The sequence below is a fragment of the Sciurus carolinensis genome, chromosome 1 (assembly GCF_902686445.1).
Source record: "Sciurus carolinensis chromosome 1, mSciCar1.2, whole genome shotgun sequence".
Lineage (NCBI taxonomy): Eukaryota > Metazoa > Chordata > Mammalia > Rodentia > Sciuridae > Sciurus > Sciurus carolinensis.
Window position 1 is genome coordinate 112,356,586 of NC_062213.1, and position 17,894 is coordinate 112,374,479.

At 39.6% G+C, this 17,894-nt stretch overlaps 1 protein-coding gene across 1 annotated transcript in view; it reads left to right on the forward strand.

The window, feature by feature from the left end:
- The first annotated feature begins 2,089 nt into the window (after positions 1 to 2,089).
- Aknad1 (AKNA domain containing 1) overlaps positions 2,090 to 17,894 on the forward strand; it is a 39,796-nt gene continuing 23,991 nt past the window's right edge. The window contains 7 exon segments of the mRNA XM_047562154.1: positions 2,090 to 3,076; positions 6,186 to 6,225; positions 6,389 to 6,534; positions 6,631 to 6,693; positions 12,400 to 12,454; positions 12,457 to 12,529; positions 16,836 to 16,992. Coding sequence (XP_047418110.1) covers positions 2,090 to 3,076; positions 6,186 to 6,225; positions 6,389 to 6,534; positions 6,631 to 6,693; positions 12,400 to 12,454; positions 12,457 to 12,529; positions 16,836 to 16,992 — 1,521 coding nt within the window.

Here is a 17,894-nt window from a genome sequence, read left to right on the forward strand (position 1 = left end):
TATGCCTCCCTCAGTGTAAGCATGAGCCTCTAAAAGTGGTTTGAGGTAGTCCTATAGGGATATTTTCCCCTTCGCCTCTGAACAGAGTACTTTTTGATTGAGTTCTTCAACACTGGCATCTACCTATGAACTAAGATTTCTATATAATGTTTTGCAGATGCCTTTACCACATTTAGTTTGTACTAATTTTTCTTGGAGAACTCAGCTCAATTTTTTTGTTGTTGTTCCAACATATTATTTTTGCTTTTGAGGTTAACTAATAAATCACAAGTTGACAGACTTATAAAAATTTGGATGAGGAAGGACCTTGGAGATCCATTCTCCCAAACCCATCATCAGATGGGTAAGGGAGGGTGGCCAGTGTCTGCGGTCATCCTGGGCTAGAAGACTTCAGAGCCTGGCCAAGAATTCAGGCAAGACAGCCTCAGTCACTCCACCTACAACTGGAGATAATTCTATGACTTCTAAGGAGTTGTACTAAAAGTTCACAAATCATGAGGAGACATTTAAGTGGGTGTTTTCATTTTTCTTTTTAAAAAAGAAAAAAGGACTCATACCAAATGGCAGCTGGCAGCTCTGACCCTTTTCAGGAGCATCCCTGAGACACTGCTGCCACCACACTGCCATCTGCACTATGGCAGCTGGCCAGCCTTGCTTAGGGAAAGGCAGCCTCTGACCAGGTTCCCGCCTGGTCTCTAATTAGAAGAGGGACATTTGGCTGCAGACTGACCTCCAGGTGTTCAAAAAACCTATTTGTTCTCCCTTGTCAGATTTCGGTCCATCTTCTGCTCTTCTCAGACACACAAGGGAAAATCAGAGGGAGGGGACCAGAATGCCTGGAAGCACAAGTGAAAAAAGCACCAGAATGAGGGGCAGCATGAAGGGAACTAGAAGACAGGCACAGGAAAACCAGTACCGCACCATCTCACTTACAATGTGGAATCAAAAAAATCGATCCCAAGAAGCAGCAAGCAAAATGGTGGTTACCAGAGGCTGGGGCAGCAGGGGGAGGCAGGGGTCGGGTTAGTGCAAAGTTAGGATAGGAAGAACGTCCAGGCGTTCTCTTGCATAGCAGGGTGACTGTGGTTAACAATGGTGTGTTGTATATTAACTTGAAATCACTAGAAGAGAGGATTTTAAATATTCTACCACAAAATAATCATGAATGTTTGAGGGGATAAACATGCTAATTAGCCTGATTTGATCATTCGATTTGATGGAATGATCATTTGATACTTTACATACTTATATTAAAACATCACATTGAACTGGGTGCGGTGATGCACACCTGTAATCCCAGTGGCTCTGGAGGCTGAGGTAGGAGGAGCAAGAGTTCAAAGCCAGCTTCAGCAACTTAGCGAGGCCCTGAGCAACTCAGTGAGACCCTGTCTCTAATAAAATCTAAAAAGGGGCTGGGTATGTGGCTCAGTGGTTGAGAGCCCCTGGGTTCAATCCCTGGTTAAAAAAAAAAAAAGGTGGGGTGCTGGGTATGTGGGAATGTGGCTCTGTAGTAAAGTACCTCTGGGTTTAATCCTCAGTACCAAAAAAAAAAAAAAAAAAAAAAAAAAAAAAATCCATCCCTTACTTACATTCCAAATTCCTATTCAGGGAGATCAAACTCAAAAAATATTCCCTAAGGGAGAATGATAAAGACTTGGTCGTTACCATAAACCAAATGTTTCCTTCAAAATTTAATGAATGAAGACTGAGGAGGGAGCTCAGTGGCAGAGCAAGCACAAGGCCCTGAGTTTGATTCCCACCCCTGAAAAAAAAATGAAAATTATAACATAGTCCTATTTTCCCTTCTTATTACATAGTATTTAGGATGAATTAGTTCTTGGCTGAGTTTTCTGCCTTCATGTTTATAACTGAATTTCTCTAAATGAAAAGCATCCATTTTGTTTTGGTATAGACATCAAAATAATCATAGTTTCTTTACATTATTGTAATATATTTAACAATGTGGCTGTTCTGATTTCCCATAGAAGAAGTTGCACAATGAAGACAATCAATGAAAACAAGAAGACCTATCATGACAAGAACAACAGGACCAGGCAGCAGAGGTCAAGAAACAGCAGGCTACCCAATCATGGACGAAAATGATTTTTCAGAAGATACAACTTATAAGCAACAGGAGGATTTACCTTATGATGGTGATCTCTCCCAAATGCACATATGCAATGAATACAAATTTACTTCAAATAATGTTACCCTTGATGTTATTCCCATAGGAGCTGACCCTCAAATAAACCCTTCACATGCTGAGACATACAGAAATACAGCCATGGCCATGACGTGGGATAAAATTACTGAAAAAGCTGCCAACAAAAAGTGCGATAAAGAGAATAAATGCACCATGTCTCTTCATGTTCCAGTTAATAAAGGAGCGACTTCAAAGTCAAACATTTCTGATACTTTACTCCATAATCTTTCCAAAGAGCAATTATTAAGAGGTCAAGGTATTAACTTTGAAACTTTCCCAGAGACATCTAATGCTAACTGTTTTGATGAAGCAGCTATTATTAAAAATATTATTTCATGTTATGTTAAGAATTCTTGCCCCAAATCACAAACCATAGAATTCACGGACCAACTCAACCCCAAAAGAGATGTTGAAAAAAGTATTAAGCCCAGTTGTTCTTCCATCATGACAAAAGAAAATACTTGTGATTTAGAAAAGCCAGTTGTGACTACAAATAGCAACCATCAAGAAAATTTAAATTTTCTAACTAAAATCAAGGATGCAAATGATAAACAAAAAAATTGCCAAGGGCAGACACCCCAGAAGCAGTTGACAGAAAAAGCAAGTTCAAGCAATGGATTCCAATATGGACAAGGTCAAGTTCATTACCAGCTGCCAGATTTCTCTAAAGTTGCTTCCAAAGTGAAAATCCCTAAAAATCACATAATTAATAAGTCACTTACAATAGCTAAACAAGTCAGTTTTTCTCCTAAATTGAGAAATAAAACATCAATTGTGCAAGATATTTTAGAAACCGTGTTTAGGTCAAATTATGTTGAAAAACAACATCCAGAGCAGAAAGGAGAGAATACAAAACCTTCACAACAAACACAGGTAAGTGAAAATAGCCTCCTGTAAATATATATTGGAACCGCTGGTCATCTCTATCAGGGTGGGTTTTTGGAGGGCACGTGGAGCTTAGTTCTGGTTCTGAGGTCTCATTCCCATGGTCCCAGAATGAGTGACAACCTTTCAGAAGCTCAGTGAGAGCTTCATGAGAAGAATCATGGAACAAATGCATAAAGATAAGCAAGCAGGTGAAATTCATATTCCTCAAGCGGAGTATCCCCTTTTGTTTCTGACTTCATCCCAACCTTCTAAACTCAGCATCTCCCCTGGGAATCCTCTTTGGTTACCTGGCTGGTCCTAAACCTCTTTCAGGCTCTGAATTTGCTGAGCTCCTACCTTGCATGGAGCATCCCATCTCTTCTTATCAAAGACCTGCTGGTTTTCATGGCCTCCTCCAATTTCCCCTGGATCATGTAAATTTTCAAATCTGCCAAGTCACAATTATTTCTATCCTTGCTTATTTAGTACTTCTGTCAGAGCTTTTATCTCAGCCTGATGTGGATCATAATAATTTGAATGTAACTGTTTCTCCCACTAGAGTTTAAGACTCCAGAGTGCAGCAACATTATCTTCATCTTTCCATTGTCTAACTTCCATATAAGCCATACAAACTTCAAACTTGTTACATCGGTAACCACATAGTACAAAACTTTGTTAATGCTTAATCTATGCTCTATCCCTTTTTCCATATCCCATTTTCTCATCCCTTACCCAACTTCCCAACGTGATGAGGCTCAGGATCTCACAATTTGAGGATAATTAGTAAGGTAAATTCACATTAATAATTAAAGTAGGCTGGGTGCTATGGCACTCACTATAATCCCAGTTACTCCAGACGTTGAGGCAGGAGGATTGCAAGTTCAAGGCCAACCTTGGAAACTGAGCAATACCCTGTCTCAAAATAAAAAATAAAAAAGATTGTGGCTATAGATCAGTGATAGAGTGCTTGCCTACCATGTGTGAGACCTGGGGTTTAATCCTTAGTACTGAAAAAAAATAAAATAAAATAAAACCCAGAAAGATCAAATTGGATATTTTAGTTCTTTGACACTTTTCCAGGACAGTATAAAATTTCTTTTCATCCTTATATGAAGGGCATCCTGGGCTGAATAGCAATATCTGTCGGTTTCTATTTCTATCCATCATTCAACCCAACACTGGGAAATTTGAATAGGAACCTCCTACACACACATCTGGAGCCAGCAGCCCACTTGGTTGTGATAGCAATCCTTCCCTAAGTCTTGGAGAAATCTATACCTCTCTGGTATTGGGAAATCTCAGGGTTACTTGTTCTTTTTTTAAAGAAATTTAATTGGTGTATTACATAATAGGAGGGATTCATTATGCTATATTTGTATATGCACATAATTTGATCAATCTCATTCCCCAGTACCTTCCCTTTCCCTTCCTCCTCCCTCCCCCAATCTTCTTTACTTATCTTCCTTCTGTTATCATTTTATTTAGGACATTATGATTATATAACTAAGAGGGATTCATTATGGTATGTTTATATGGGGATATAGCATAATTTGATAGATTTTGTTTCCCAGTATTTCCCCTTACCATACTCTCCACTCCCTTTTCTAACCCCTTCCTCTACTGTATTGATCTCCCTTCTATTTTCATGAGATCCCAATTTTTTATTCCTTTTTTTTTTTTAATCTCTCTCTCTCTCTAGTTTCCACATACAGGAGAAAGCACGACCGTCAACTTTCTGAGTACAACTTATTTCACTTAGCACGATATTCTCCAGTTCTATCCATTTACCAGCAAATGCCATAATTTCATTCTTCTTTATGGCTGAGTAAAACCCCATTGTGTATATATATCACATTTTCCTTATCCATTCCTCTACTGATGGACATCTAGGCTTGTTCCATAACTTGGCTATTGTGAATTGTTCTGTTATAAACATGTGTATGCATGTATCACTATAGTATATGGATTTTAGTTATTTTGGATATAAATACAAAGGAGTAGTATAGCTAGATAGTATGGTGGTTCCATTCCTAATCTTTGAGGAATTGCCATATTGCTTTCCAAAGTGGTCATACTAATTTTCAGTCCCACCAACAAAATATAAGTGTACCATTTTCCCACACGTCCTTGTCAGCAATTGTTATTTGTATTCTTCATGACTGCCTTTCTAACTGGAGTGAGATGAAATCTCAGGGTAGTTTTGACTTACCATTCTCAGGTTCCTGTCATGCTTGGGGGATAACAATATTGTTCTTAGTTCTCAGTGTCCCATAGTTAGTAGGAACGGAATGGAGATCCGGCTCATCTTTCTCTGGCAATGAGAGATTGAGATCAGGCATCTGATTTTTTTTTTTCCAGTGCTGTCAGTTCAGGCTGGAGAACTGAATGCTATAGGTTTCATATTCAGCCTGCACTGGAGATATTCATAATGACCAGAGCCTACTTTGACCACTGTCATTTCATTCTCTGGCCTCTGTGTATTTCTGAGCTTTATACTGGGAGCAGTGGGAAGACCCTCAAGGTGATTCACTGTGAGATTAAAACCTCTGTCCAGTAAGCCTGTGGTGAGCAGAAAACAACCACTATCTTAACACCTATTTTGGAATACAATGCACATTATAATTCCTAGAATGTGTCTGGTGTTAGCAAAAGCACCACAACAGAGTTGGTGCAAAGATCAACAATGGTTCATGCATATAGAGCTGACAGTCTAATTTTAGGTGAAATGTTTGAGTGTTCTACCTTTTAGTATCAAACGCTATCATAGTGACAGCTAAGATGTATTGCTGAATGATATTCATTCTGATACATGCCTGATGTAATGGTAAATATTTCACATTTAATTCTTATAGTAGATTCTATTACTATCTCCATTTTACTGTCAAGAAATTTGATGCTTGTAGTGATGAGGCAATTGTTTGCGTCACCCAGCAAATTAGTGTCATAGTGGAAGCCAACCCCAGCATCATGGTCCCAGCTCCTGATCACAGTACTGGGCTGCCTCTGTGATGACCAGAACACATCAGTCATCATGGAGGCAGCCCACTGTTCATTCTGATTAATGGTGTAATGGTTAATTGCAATGGTAATGTTTTCTTATTCTTTAACTATGCAGGTGGAGCCTACAGTAAACAACCACCAAGACTTTCTTACAGGTACTAGTGTTTTAAAACTTCTTTGATTTATATATGTGTTTTGAAAATTTCTGTTAAAATAAATAGCAAGTGGTGATAACTGCTATAGACTTGTTTTCAGTACTTAATAAGACTGAGCTGAGTTGAGATGCACAGATACCAAAAATCGTTCTTTCTTATGTAGGAATAAAAACTGAGACAAATTGCTTGAAGTTGTCATCAACCGCTCAGAAAGAGCCTTCCTCAAGTACTTACATATTTCAAAGACTATCCCAAGGGAAGCAGATGTGTCAGAAGTTAAAAGAACAGACTGATCAACTGAAGACTAAGGTAATATTTTTAAAGCTTGTTATAAACTTTAGGAATAACCAAATTTAAACACTAGAGACCATGCCATTAATGAAATATTATGTGTTTTTACTGCAGGTACAAGAATTTTCCAAAAAAATAAAGCAAGACTCTTTCTGCCATCCAAAAGACAGAAGAATGGTAAGCTAGCAGCTTTTAAACTATTTATTAGAGAATTTGACGTGGGTAATTTTTTCTACAGTGGTGGGAGTGGAATGTTCTGGTAGGAAATGTTTGACTGAAGATTAAGCTGTCTTAGTTTATAGGACTAAAAGAACTTAGAATTCTGTTTCTATAAGAATCTGGCTCTCTTTCCTTTCCAGAGGATCTATCACTTACCTCACCAGTCAACTCATAATAAATCTGGGATCATGGTATGCTCAAGAGAAGAACATGAAAGCCATTACAAAGAGCAAGCTTGTCCATAGTTCATGGGTCCTGGTGGACTTAGGTTATAAAAATTGCCAGTATCTGGCAACTCAATATAGGAGACTTTGAAAACTTAAGATTAAACTTGAGGCAATGCTTTTCAGGTCAAAATCTTTTACTTTCACATCCTTGCTTGTTATTACATTTAATCACTAATTTATGTTGTCACCCTAACAGCCTTGTTATCAGTGCCAGGGTCATGGGAAACATACATGGAACAATGAGGCAAGAGGCCAAGCTGGGAGAACCAGAGATGGGCTGAAGCGGAAGATGTAGTTCAGGCCATTGAGTCAGCAGCACGGCAGGTAGTGAGAAGCCCTGATGTGGGCAAGAGCAAGGTGCAAAGCAGGCTATGCAGTGGAAACCTAAAAGTATGGGCTAAACCCAGGAGAACCAGATGCTAAAAGACACCATTGATTATCCATTTACTCATCATATTAATTAAATCATTCGTTCCTTCAAAACCATGCATCAGGCACTTTTTTTTATGTCCCAGAGCCTGCCCCAGGCCTTAGGGATTTGGAAATTCAGAAACTCTTTTTTCAAGTGGCTTATAGTCTCTTACAAACAGGTTGGTGAACAGATCATTAAAACGCAACTTGAGAAAAATTACAGATGATACTCATGGCAGCCTAGCAGAAGCCCACCCTGACCATTGAAGGCCTTTGGAAAGTTTTTTGGAAGTGACTTTTGCCTTGGTATTGCAAGAGGAATAAGGGTGAGTTTGGCAGAATAGGAGGCAAAGAAGTCTTCTGGAAGAAAGAAAACCACAGATGCAATAGTGTGAGGCCAAAATACTGCCTCTAGTGTGTAATTTGTCAGATGGAGCTCAGTAATCATGAAAGGCCTTTAAGCCATGCTCAGGAGATCAGATTTTATCCTGAGTTTGCGTGATGCAGCAACATCAAAGGATTTAAAATCGAGAAATGGCAAGCACTAAGCACTATGTAGGCATAGATTGGTTAGGAAATCACAATGCAAGACAAGTTTTGAGATCTTAAAGGCTGGTGAGAAAGATGAAGAGGGGGACAAATCTATGTGTTTAAGGTAGTGGTGGCAGATTCAAGGGGTGAATAAAGAAAGGGAGGAGGCTTGGATGAGTTCCAGATTTCTGGCTTGAGTAACCAAGGTTAGGAATAAAAGTGGAGAATCCAGTTCAGAGGGGCATGGAAGGTAGGCAGGAGGCAGGACATCAAGTATAGTTTGGACACTTTTGAGTAAGAGGTTCCTAGAGGATATTCAAGTGAGGAGATCCGGTAGGCAGTGTGATGGGTCTGGCCCTCAGAAGCATTTGGGCCAGAAATGTAGGTTTGGCATAGTTGTGAGTTGAAGTAGTAGGGTGGTTGAGGTTGTCCAAGTGAAGCAGGACTATTGGGAAGTGAAGAGGGTCAAGATAGAGTCACCATTAATAGCAACCAGAGGGCAAGGGAAAGAAGAGAGGTCCAAAAAGGAAAGTGAAGATCAGGAGCCATCTGAAGAGGAAGAGCTGTTGAAGCCCAAGAAAAGAGGTTTTTAAGAAGTGAGGAGTTAGGGCTGGGGTGTGACTCAGTGTTAGAATGCTTGCCTAGCACAGGTGAGGCACTGGGTTCAATCCTTAGGACCACATAAAAATAAGTAAATAAAAATAAAGGTATTGTGTCCATCTACAACAACAACAACAACAACAACAAAGATATGAGGAGTTGGGTCACACCATCAAGCGTTCAAGGAATGAAGGAAAATAAGATGTACATTGGGCTGGAGATGTAGCTCAGTGGCAGAGCACTTACCTAGCATGTGCAAGGTCCTAGGTTCAATCCCCTTAACACAAAACAAAAAAGAAAGAAAAGTTGAAAAATCGTCTATTTAAAAAAGAAATGTGTATTGGACTTGGCAACAAGAGGCTCGAAGTGTCCTTGGCAAGCCTGGTTTCAATAGGGTGGTGGATCTGGAAGGCATATTGCAAGGGCTAAGTATTAATTGAGAGATAAAAGAGATCTCTAAAAGACAAGAGTATGGGCAACCGGCAGAACACAGAAATTTAGAGGGTTGAACAGAACAGAACTGGTTTAAGGCAACAGGCTTCAGAGGCCTCGACTCAGGAAGTTTCTTCTGATGGTAGAGGGTAAGTAGAAATTCCTGTTGGGATAGGGAGAACAAAAGATGGCTCCTGACAGTGTCAGCCTGTGGTCTGAGTTCCAGGCCCATTTGGGTCAGTGTTGGAAGAAGGCCAGACAGGGTAGAACCACCCTACTCAGCTTGAGTAGCACAACATAGTTGAAAGCATTTGGATTTTGGAGCAGACATCCTAGTTCTACTTATTGGTTATACATCTTAGACATGTTGTAGCATGTCTCCCATCTCACAGTTGTTCTGAAAATTAAAAGAGATATACTTATGACTAGAAAACTGTGCCCTGTCTTCTGAAATATAACATGATTTGAATTCCAAGATCCTCAATTAGAATTAGCAATTGGTTTTCTTTTCTTCTTATCCTCTTTCCTTTGAACATCTGATTCCCTCTCATGACTTTAACTGCTATTTGCATGCTACCAATTCCTAAACCACTGGTCCTAGCTTTTTAAAAAAATATTTCTAGTTGTTGGTGGACACAATACCTTTATTTTATTTATTTATTTTTTTGCGGTGCTGGGTATTTTATTTACTTTTATGTGGTGTTGGGGATTGAACCCAGTGCCTCACACGTGCTAAGCAAGCACTCTACCACTGAGCCACAATCCCAGCCCCTAGCTTTTCATCTTTAGTTCCAGCACTGGTGTGTCTTTTTGGGTATCCTGCTCTCCCTGCAACTCTAGTCCAGCACTGATATCTTCACTCAAACTTGCTAGCCTTCTCCAATTCCTCATTTTACTCAATTCTATCACATTCTTCCCACCTTCCAACCCAGAAACTCTAGTTTGTTAGATTTACAGTATCAGGGTCCTGGCAGGGACTAGATGGCTGGCTCAAATGAAGTAACTGAGGAGAGTTTAATAAAGGAATTCTTTTACAACAGTGTTAAGGGAAAGCAATAAAGGATGAGAAAGCCTCTCATGGAAGGAATGTGGGGAGCTGCTTCACCTGCAGACCTGAAGGAGCAGAGGAAAACCAGGCCCTGGAGCCTAAAGGGAGAGCTATAGCTGTAGGAGTAGCTAACAGGTTCTGTGGCTTTTGATAGACTGACATTAGCCAATCCATGATGATACAGGAAGGAGGAAATCAGAGAAATAATGACTCCCATTCCTACCTCATTGTCTCTAACTCTCTCCTACTGCTGTGTTCTGTTGGCTGGAAAGATCTGAAGCCAGGATAGAAAAGGACCTGTTGATACTGTTGACTCAAAGTTAGCCTCCTTACTGGGGCACAGAGAAAGAAAGAGGATGAATACCGGGAGGAAATGAAAAACAGCCACCAAACTCGTCACTATGTTTCTAAACTCTTGTCTATTCATTAATATTAACAAGAATGCATAATAGTAGTAACCACTATCTTTTGTATACGTATAGATAGTACCTGCCTTAGGATGATTTAATAATTTTTCGAGTTTATGATGATGCAAAGTGATACACATTCAGCAGAAATCATGCTTTGAATTTTAATTAATTAATTAATTAATTTTTGGTACCAGGATTTGAACCCAGGGGCGCTTAACCACTGAGCCACATCCCCAGTCCTTTTTAATATTTGATTTAGAGAAAGAATCTCACTGATTTGCTTAGGGCCTCCCTGAGTTGCTGAGCCTGACTTTGAACTTATGATTCTTCTGCCTCAGCCTCCTGAGCTGCTGGGATTACAGGCATGGGCCACGGTGCCCAGCCCACGCTTTGATTTTTGAGTTTGGATCTTTTCCTGGCTAGGGACATGGAATGAGGGTCCTCTCTCAGATGTTGGGCAGTGAGAGACAGCCACAGCTCCCAGTTAGCCTGCAATCACGAGGGTAGTTGGCCAGTACTGTGCAGTGTTTTGTGTTCAACAAAGTGCATGAGACATTCAACACTTTCCTTATAAAATAGATTTTGGGTTAGGTGATTTGTTCCAACTGTAGGCTGATGCAAGATTCTGAGTACATTTAAGGTAGGCTGGGCCAAGCTATGATGTGGTGAATGCTTTTCTGCTTGTGATATTTTTGATTTTCAATTTACAATGATTTTTTTCAGGATGTAACCCCCTTGTAAGAGAGGAACATTGGTACTATGCTCCTGGCATGATTATCTTATTTAATTTTCAGAAGGTGGGAGCTATTATAGTAATTTTATAGATGAGAAACTGAAGTTTCAAGAGTTCAAGTTAATTCAAATAATTCAATGAGTAGGGACAGAGTCTGAACTTGAATGCTGTTTTGTCTGCCTTGTGTCCCCATTGTGCAATATTTCTGCCCTTGGCAATACAGCTCCACTCTATCCCTTAATCTTCATTTTCATGAATACTGCCTCGTCTAGGCTCTCCTGAGCATCTTTAAACCAGACTTCAGTCTCACTTCCTCCATTGTGCCTTGGGAAAGTAGTCTAATACACAGTCTCTTTTCTCAGCGGAATAAAATCATTCAGACCAGACTGTTTCTGAGACAGTTTTTGAATCTCACATCTCTGGCCCAGGGCCAGACATAAGCAGGGCTCGGGGAATGTTTAGTGCCTGGGGATCTGGGGCTGAAGCCTCTACATATCTTCAAGACAGGACCCTGACCTGCACAGTTTAAATACTCATTTGCACAAAGCTGCACGTGGTAACCTCTGCAAGACCCACTTACTGCTCTGGCTAAATCTTGCTATTCCCTCCCCATTTCACCTTCTAGCTGCCATGAACTGAAACCCAGACTCTCTAACTTCAGATCCTTTTTAAGATCTGTGTGGCTTCAGACATAATTTCTAGAACTCCAGTTTCCTCCTCTGCAAAACCAGGATAACGAGGTCTCCTTTGCAAGATTCACAACATTGATGTGAAGATTAAATAAGATAAAGTGCTTTATAAGTGAAAGACATTGTGCAAAATTCAGGATTATGAATGTGCCACTCAGGAGGTTCAGAGGCCTCCAAGTGGATTCCGAAGGAGAAATCAAAAGTGACTGTATTTTTCAGCCATGTGCTGTGAGAAAGTTGCAAGTGCCAAGATGACTCTTGGGTCGTCTGTATTTAGATTCCAACAAAAACTACTGATGGTGCCAGGAGATGGAAGCTTCATTTGACACGACTATAGGGTACATTTACATTGCGTTTTGTTTTTTGGGTTTTTTGTTGTTGTTGTTTTACATAGATTTTAGTTGTAGGTGAACACAGTACTTTTTTTTTCTATGTGGTGCTGAGGATCGAACCCAGGGCCTCACACATGCTAGGTAAGTGTTCTACCCCTGAGTCACAACCCCAGCCCTTACATTGAGTTTTTGAGAAAACAACTACACGAACAGCTTACAGGTGAATGATTCCAGTTACTTCACTGCTACAGGTCCTAGAGAAACTTCAGGGACAACTTGAAGTGCTGGAACAGGAGTTTCTGGCCACCAGAAGCATCTGGCCTTGCAGGAGCAAATCCACAAGCATGAATGCCTAACTATTGATGACTTTGATCCAGGCAGGTCAGGCTTACACCTACTATGCAAGCTGTGAGGACCCAAGGTGGCCCCTTTCAGGTGGGATTCTAAAGTAGCCCCTGGCTTTGAGAGCTACTGGTCTAGGGTCAGCAAGAACTGTGTCACCAAAGGAAAAAAAAGCGACCATCCTCTCTTGCCACAGTAACTTGGAACTCCTGTGGTGTGTAAGGTGCTGTGCTGGGCATCAACCAAGGATACCAGTTGTCTCCTGGTACAGAGGTACTGTGCCACCACTTTGCATTGTGTTGGAGGATATTTTAATTGGTTCTGAGACCCAGAGGAACACAAGAAAATCCCCCAAGAGCTCTTGTGTTCATTACGGAGGGCCTCTCCTCTCCTGCACTCCTCAGCTCTTTCCTATTTCTCTCCACTCCTACCTTTGCATCCCTGCCTGGTTCTTGCCTTCTGTCCCTTTTTTTACCCCCTTCCTTTTCCATCCACTGACAGTTCTGAAGGGCGGTGGCAGGAGAGGATCATTGGTTGAGGTGAAAGACCTACAATATCCTGATAATGGAAAACTTAAAGCTTAAACAATTCCTGAGTTAATTCACGTTAGAAACTTGGATGCACACTCATATTGAAATTTCCAGCTGGCCATTTTTATGGAATCATTCTCTTCTCTCTTCACTCCAAGTAATTTTAAGATCCATTCCAGAACTCCAGGTTAAGATTATTTCCATTGAATTTCCTGATATGAATTAAAAGAAACCATTGAGCAGGCTTAATATTTGTAAAGTTCAACTCTTTCTACTCACAGCATTTTAATGTGGAATCATTCTCGATGCCAAAATATTTTAATGATTTGTGTTTCAGAACTAACATCCTGAAATGTTTTTTCCTGAGGTACAATTTACCTTTTTCAAAATGAATGGAACCTCTGTCTGCCTTTATTTCAATACTATATAATTAGCAGGGATGGGTTTTTAATATTGGATTTTTTCCCCAATGGCTTTTTATCCCTCTAGGGGAAAAACATCTCTACATTCTTCTGCTTTTTTTTTTTTTTAATTAATAGAGTTAAGTCATTTATTTTCCAAGGAATCTCTTGGCTGTCATTTTCAAGACAGGCCTCTGTGTGCATTGAGACTGAAGTTATGCAATGCCTTATTTATATCCTACTTACAACCACACTGTGCCTGGCACAAGAATAAATCAAAAGGGTTTTAACTGCAATTATATCCCATATATGGGAGAAGTTTTCAACACTGGGGCAAGGGAGGGACCCAGCCTTTCCCAAAACTCCCTTGGAGCCACCTCAGGACAAACAAAGGCTGATCAGTTCAAGACTGGTCCTCTTATTCTCATGTGGCTAATGTGGCAATGGGCAGAGGCCCCTAGAACCTTTAGGGTCTTGAAGTGTTGAGAACCTCGTAAGTGTATGTCAATAGCTGATGTAGATGACTTTCTGAAGGGGCAAAAATTCTGTAGATTTATTGAGTCTTATTTCCACTGACTGCTGTGCTCTTATTGAAAACTTATTATTACCTTTAAAAGGTAATATGGGGTCAGTGGTAGGGTATTCAAACACCAGTACCACACACACACAAACACAAAAAACAGTAATATACAAAATTTTTTGTTTGGATCTCTTGGATCTCATTTATCTTGTTCATCAGAATGTAGTTCAGTGGCCATCTGATTCTTTCACAAACATCAGAAACCAAAACAAGTCAAGAAATGGGGTTCTACTGCTGGGCACACACCTGTCATCCCAGCAATTGAGAGGCTGAGACAGGAGGAATGCAAGTTTGAGGCCAGCCTGGACAACTTAGCAAGAACTTGTCTCAAAAAAAAAAAAAAAAAAAAAAAAAATGGGGATCCACTTTCATCAATCTCTTCTCTCTGATATTCTCAGCATTACAGAAAAGATCATGGATTCCCTCAAAAATATCTTTTATCCATCTCCAAATCTCCATGTAGTCACCTCCTTTTTCTTCCTTCACTCACCCTCCTACCTCCTTGGACAACCATGAAGACTTGCTCCATCATTTCACCTTTTTTTTTTTTGTAAATCATCAGCCTCTCCTGTCCTCTACTGCATTCTCTTCTGCCTTATGCATTATAAATATTCTACAATATCTTATTCAACTATCACTTTAGCATTTCTTTGTCCTGCCATTTATTGAATAGAGCAACCTTTCTCCACTGGCTGAAAAAGACACTTAAAAAATTTATTAATTTCTTTTCCATACTGGGGCTTGCACATGCTAGGCAAGTGCTTTACCACTGAGCTACATCCCAGCTTTTTTAAACTTTTGTCTTGATACAAAGTCTTGCTAAGTTGCAGAGGCTGGCCTTCAGCTTGCGATCTTCCTGCCTCAGCTTCCTAGGTAGCTGGGATTACAGATGTGCACCACCGTGCCCGACGCAAAAGACATTTTATCAAATATAAAACCTCTGCATGTAGATGTGACAGGTTCTATTTCATTCTACTGATGTGTTTCTGTCTTTATGTTAACCACATGGTTTTTAAAAATATTTTCAGCTGAAGATGAACATGATACCTTTATTTATTCATTTTTATGTGGAGCTGGGGATCAAACCCAGTGCCTCACACGTGTGAGGCAAGTGCTTTACCACTGAACCACAACTCCAGCCCTGCCATTCTGTTCTCAGCATTTTATTGATTTTTACTTGGTTATCTTCATATTTTAGGTATGACAACTGTAGCATCTGGAAACAATGCCAGGCTTTTTCTCCCTAAATATTTATACTTTATTTCTAGTCTTCCTTCTAGTTCTTACATATTACTTATCATTGCTTTATTTCATTTGCTAGATTTTCCAGAATAATATTGGATAATTAGTACTCATGAAAGAACATTTTTGTGGGGGATACCAGGGATTGAACCCAGGGCACTTACCCACTGAGCCACATCCCCTGCCTTTAGAAAAGAAAATTTTTTAATACACATATTTTTTTGAGACAGGGGCTCGCTAAGTTGCTAAAGCTGATCTTGAATTTATGATCCTCTTGCCTTAGCCTCCTGAGTCACTGGGAGTCACCATACCCAGCTTCTTTCTTTCTTTCTTTCTTTCTTTCTTTCTTTCTTTCTTTCTTTCTTTCTTTCTTTCTTTCTTTCTTTTTTTTTTTAATGTTATTTATGTTTCTCATACTTTCAGCAGTTTATTTTGCAGTTTTTTGGAAACAAAAATGTATTTTATTGATTAAATTTTAAAAAGTTCTGCTTCTATGAATCCTTTCCTTTTCCTAGATGTACTTCCTTTTTCTGCCTTCCTGTTTTGAATATTTAGTCTATTGATTTTCCAACTTTTTCTCCTAATGCATTTTTAAGACTCTAAGGCTGGGGGCATAGCTCGATACATGGCCTACACAGACCCTGGGTTCAATCCCCAGCACCAAAACAAAACAAACAAACAAAAATAAAAAAGAAACATACCAAAACCAACCACCACAACAACAACACCAAACTCAACTAGGCTGGGTGCAGTGGTGCAAGCCTGGAGTTCTGGATACTCAAGAGGTTGAGGCAAGAGGATCACTTGAGCCAAGGAGTTTGGAAACAGCCTGGGCAACACAGAAAAAACTTGTCTCTTAAAAAAAAAAAAAGAAAAGAAAAGAAAAGAAAAGTATAAATTTTCTTCAAAATACTGCTTTAACTGCATTGGGTTGGTCTTCATATATTCTCTCATTTATCATCTACTTTTAAATTATCCCTCATTCCCATTTCTATTTTATATTTTACCCAAAGTTATTTAGATGAATATTGGGTTAAATATATATTTATAAATACATGTACATATAATCATAACAAGCTTACTAATTAAATTATTTTCATACTTTCATGCTCCTCCTCTGTTTTAATTGGCAAAATGATTATTTCCATAGCATTGCACACCTCAGAACTGTCAGGGATTCTGGTATCATCAGATCCAGAAAAACAAGATACATATAGCTGAGATACTGGAGGCCCAAAAAGATGAAATGATTTGGGGCTGGGGATATAGCTCAGTTGGTAGAGTGCTTGCCTTGCATGCACAAGGCCCTGGGTTCAATCCCCAGCACCAGCCCCCCTAACCCCCCCCCCCCAAAAAAAATGAAATGATTTACCAAAGAATAGACTGCTAATGGATGGCAAATGAGGCTCAAAGTCCAGGACTTGGAGTGAAACTCTAAACAGAATGCATCAGGATAGAGCTCACTTATCCTTCCTGTGTAAAGAAAGGCCACATTAATAATATAGATCAGTGCCATATTCAAGAACGGTTGTCACCAGTTAAGAGGCTGAGTACATAGCCCAGGAGATGCCTGTTTGTTTATGTTTACCCAGAGAAGTGGAAGGTGAAGTTTTCAAGTTGGAGGTGCTACTTGAAGATGTTAAAGAGAAAATTGACAAAAGCAAATGCACTTCAGCACGCTCTCTTCCTACTAGCTCTCCAGTCATCCTGGATGACTTGGCATCCACAGCCACTTCATCCTCAAATGAGGTAATGTAGCAACCTACAGCCTAATTTTGTGCCAGGAAAAATGGTGTTTATGCATGTGCGGACTCCTAATTCATGGATTCACTGGACTCCATTTTAATATTTAATGAAAACTGAACTTTCCAAAGTCCCATGAATCATATTATTTAAAATGGAACCAGCTTTTAGTAATTGGACGCTATTTCAAGTGTTGGTTTTGAAACATCTCATTAATTTTGGTAACATTGCAGTTTGAACTGATCATCCACAGAAGAGCTATTTCTTCTGCATGAATAGCAAAACTTCCGTGGACATGACTGGAAAAAATTTTTTTTAGTAGTTTTGTGCTTTCTTCTAAATAAAGACTAGCACACTCAGTGAAATAATCATTTTCTCTGAATCCACTTCTCCATTTTCCTTCTCCCAAGTTAAATTCTTTTGATTGTCTACAAATACCAGATTGGGAATTCAAATCAATCATCACCGTCTTTCTATGCTTTTTATTTTTTTAGCCTCAACTATCAGAACATTTCAGACTAAAATTTGGAGAAACTGAATCATCTAAATAATTGTCTTTAATTGACTCTATAGTTTCATTCAGTATTTGAAGACACAACCCGGGGCTGACATTCAAAATTCAAAGGAGGTTTTTGTCATAGCTAAGAACAAGAATGAGAAGCTTTATATAAATATTAGCCTTCCAAAGCAGTGTGTTTGCCTCCTCAGAATAGTTTGCTGCCTGGCAAAATCTCATTCACTCAGGCCCAACTTTGGACACAGGTCATTTCTGCACCCTTGATACTCAGCTCCCCACCTCATGCAGAATTCTTTACCTCAAGGTCATGTGAGTGAGCCTAAGGATCAGCCTAGCCATCAACCAGCAGCTGGATTCACTCTGCTTTTTTTTGGTCCCAAGTCTACAGCAA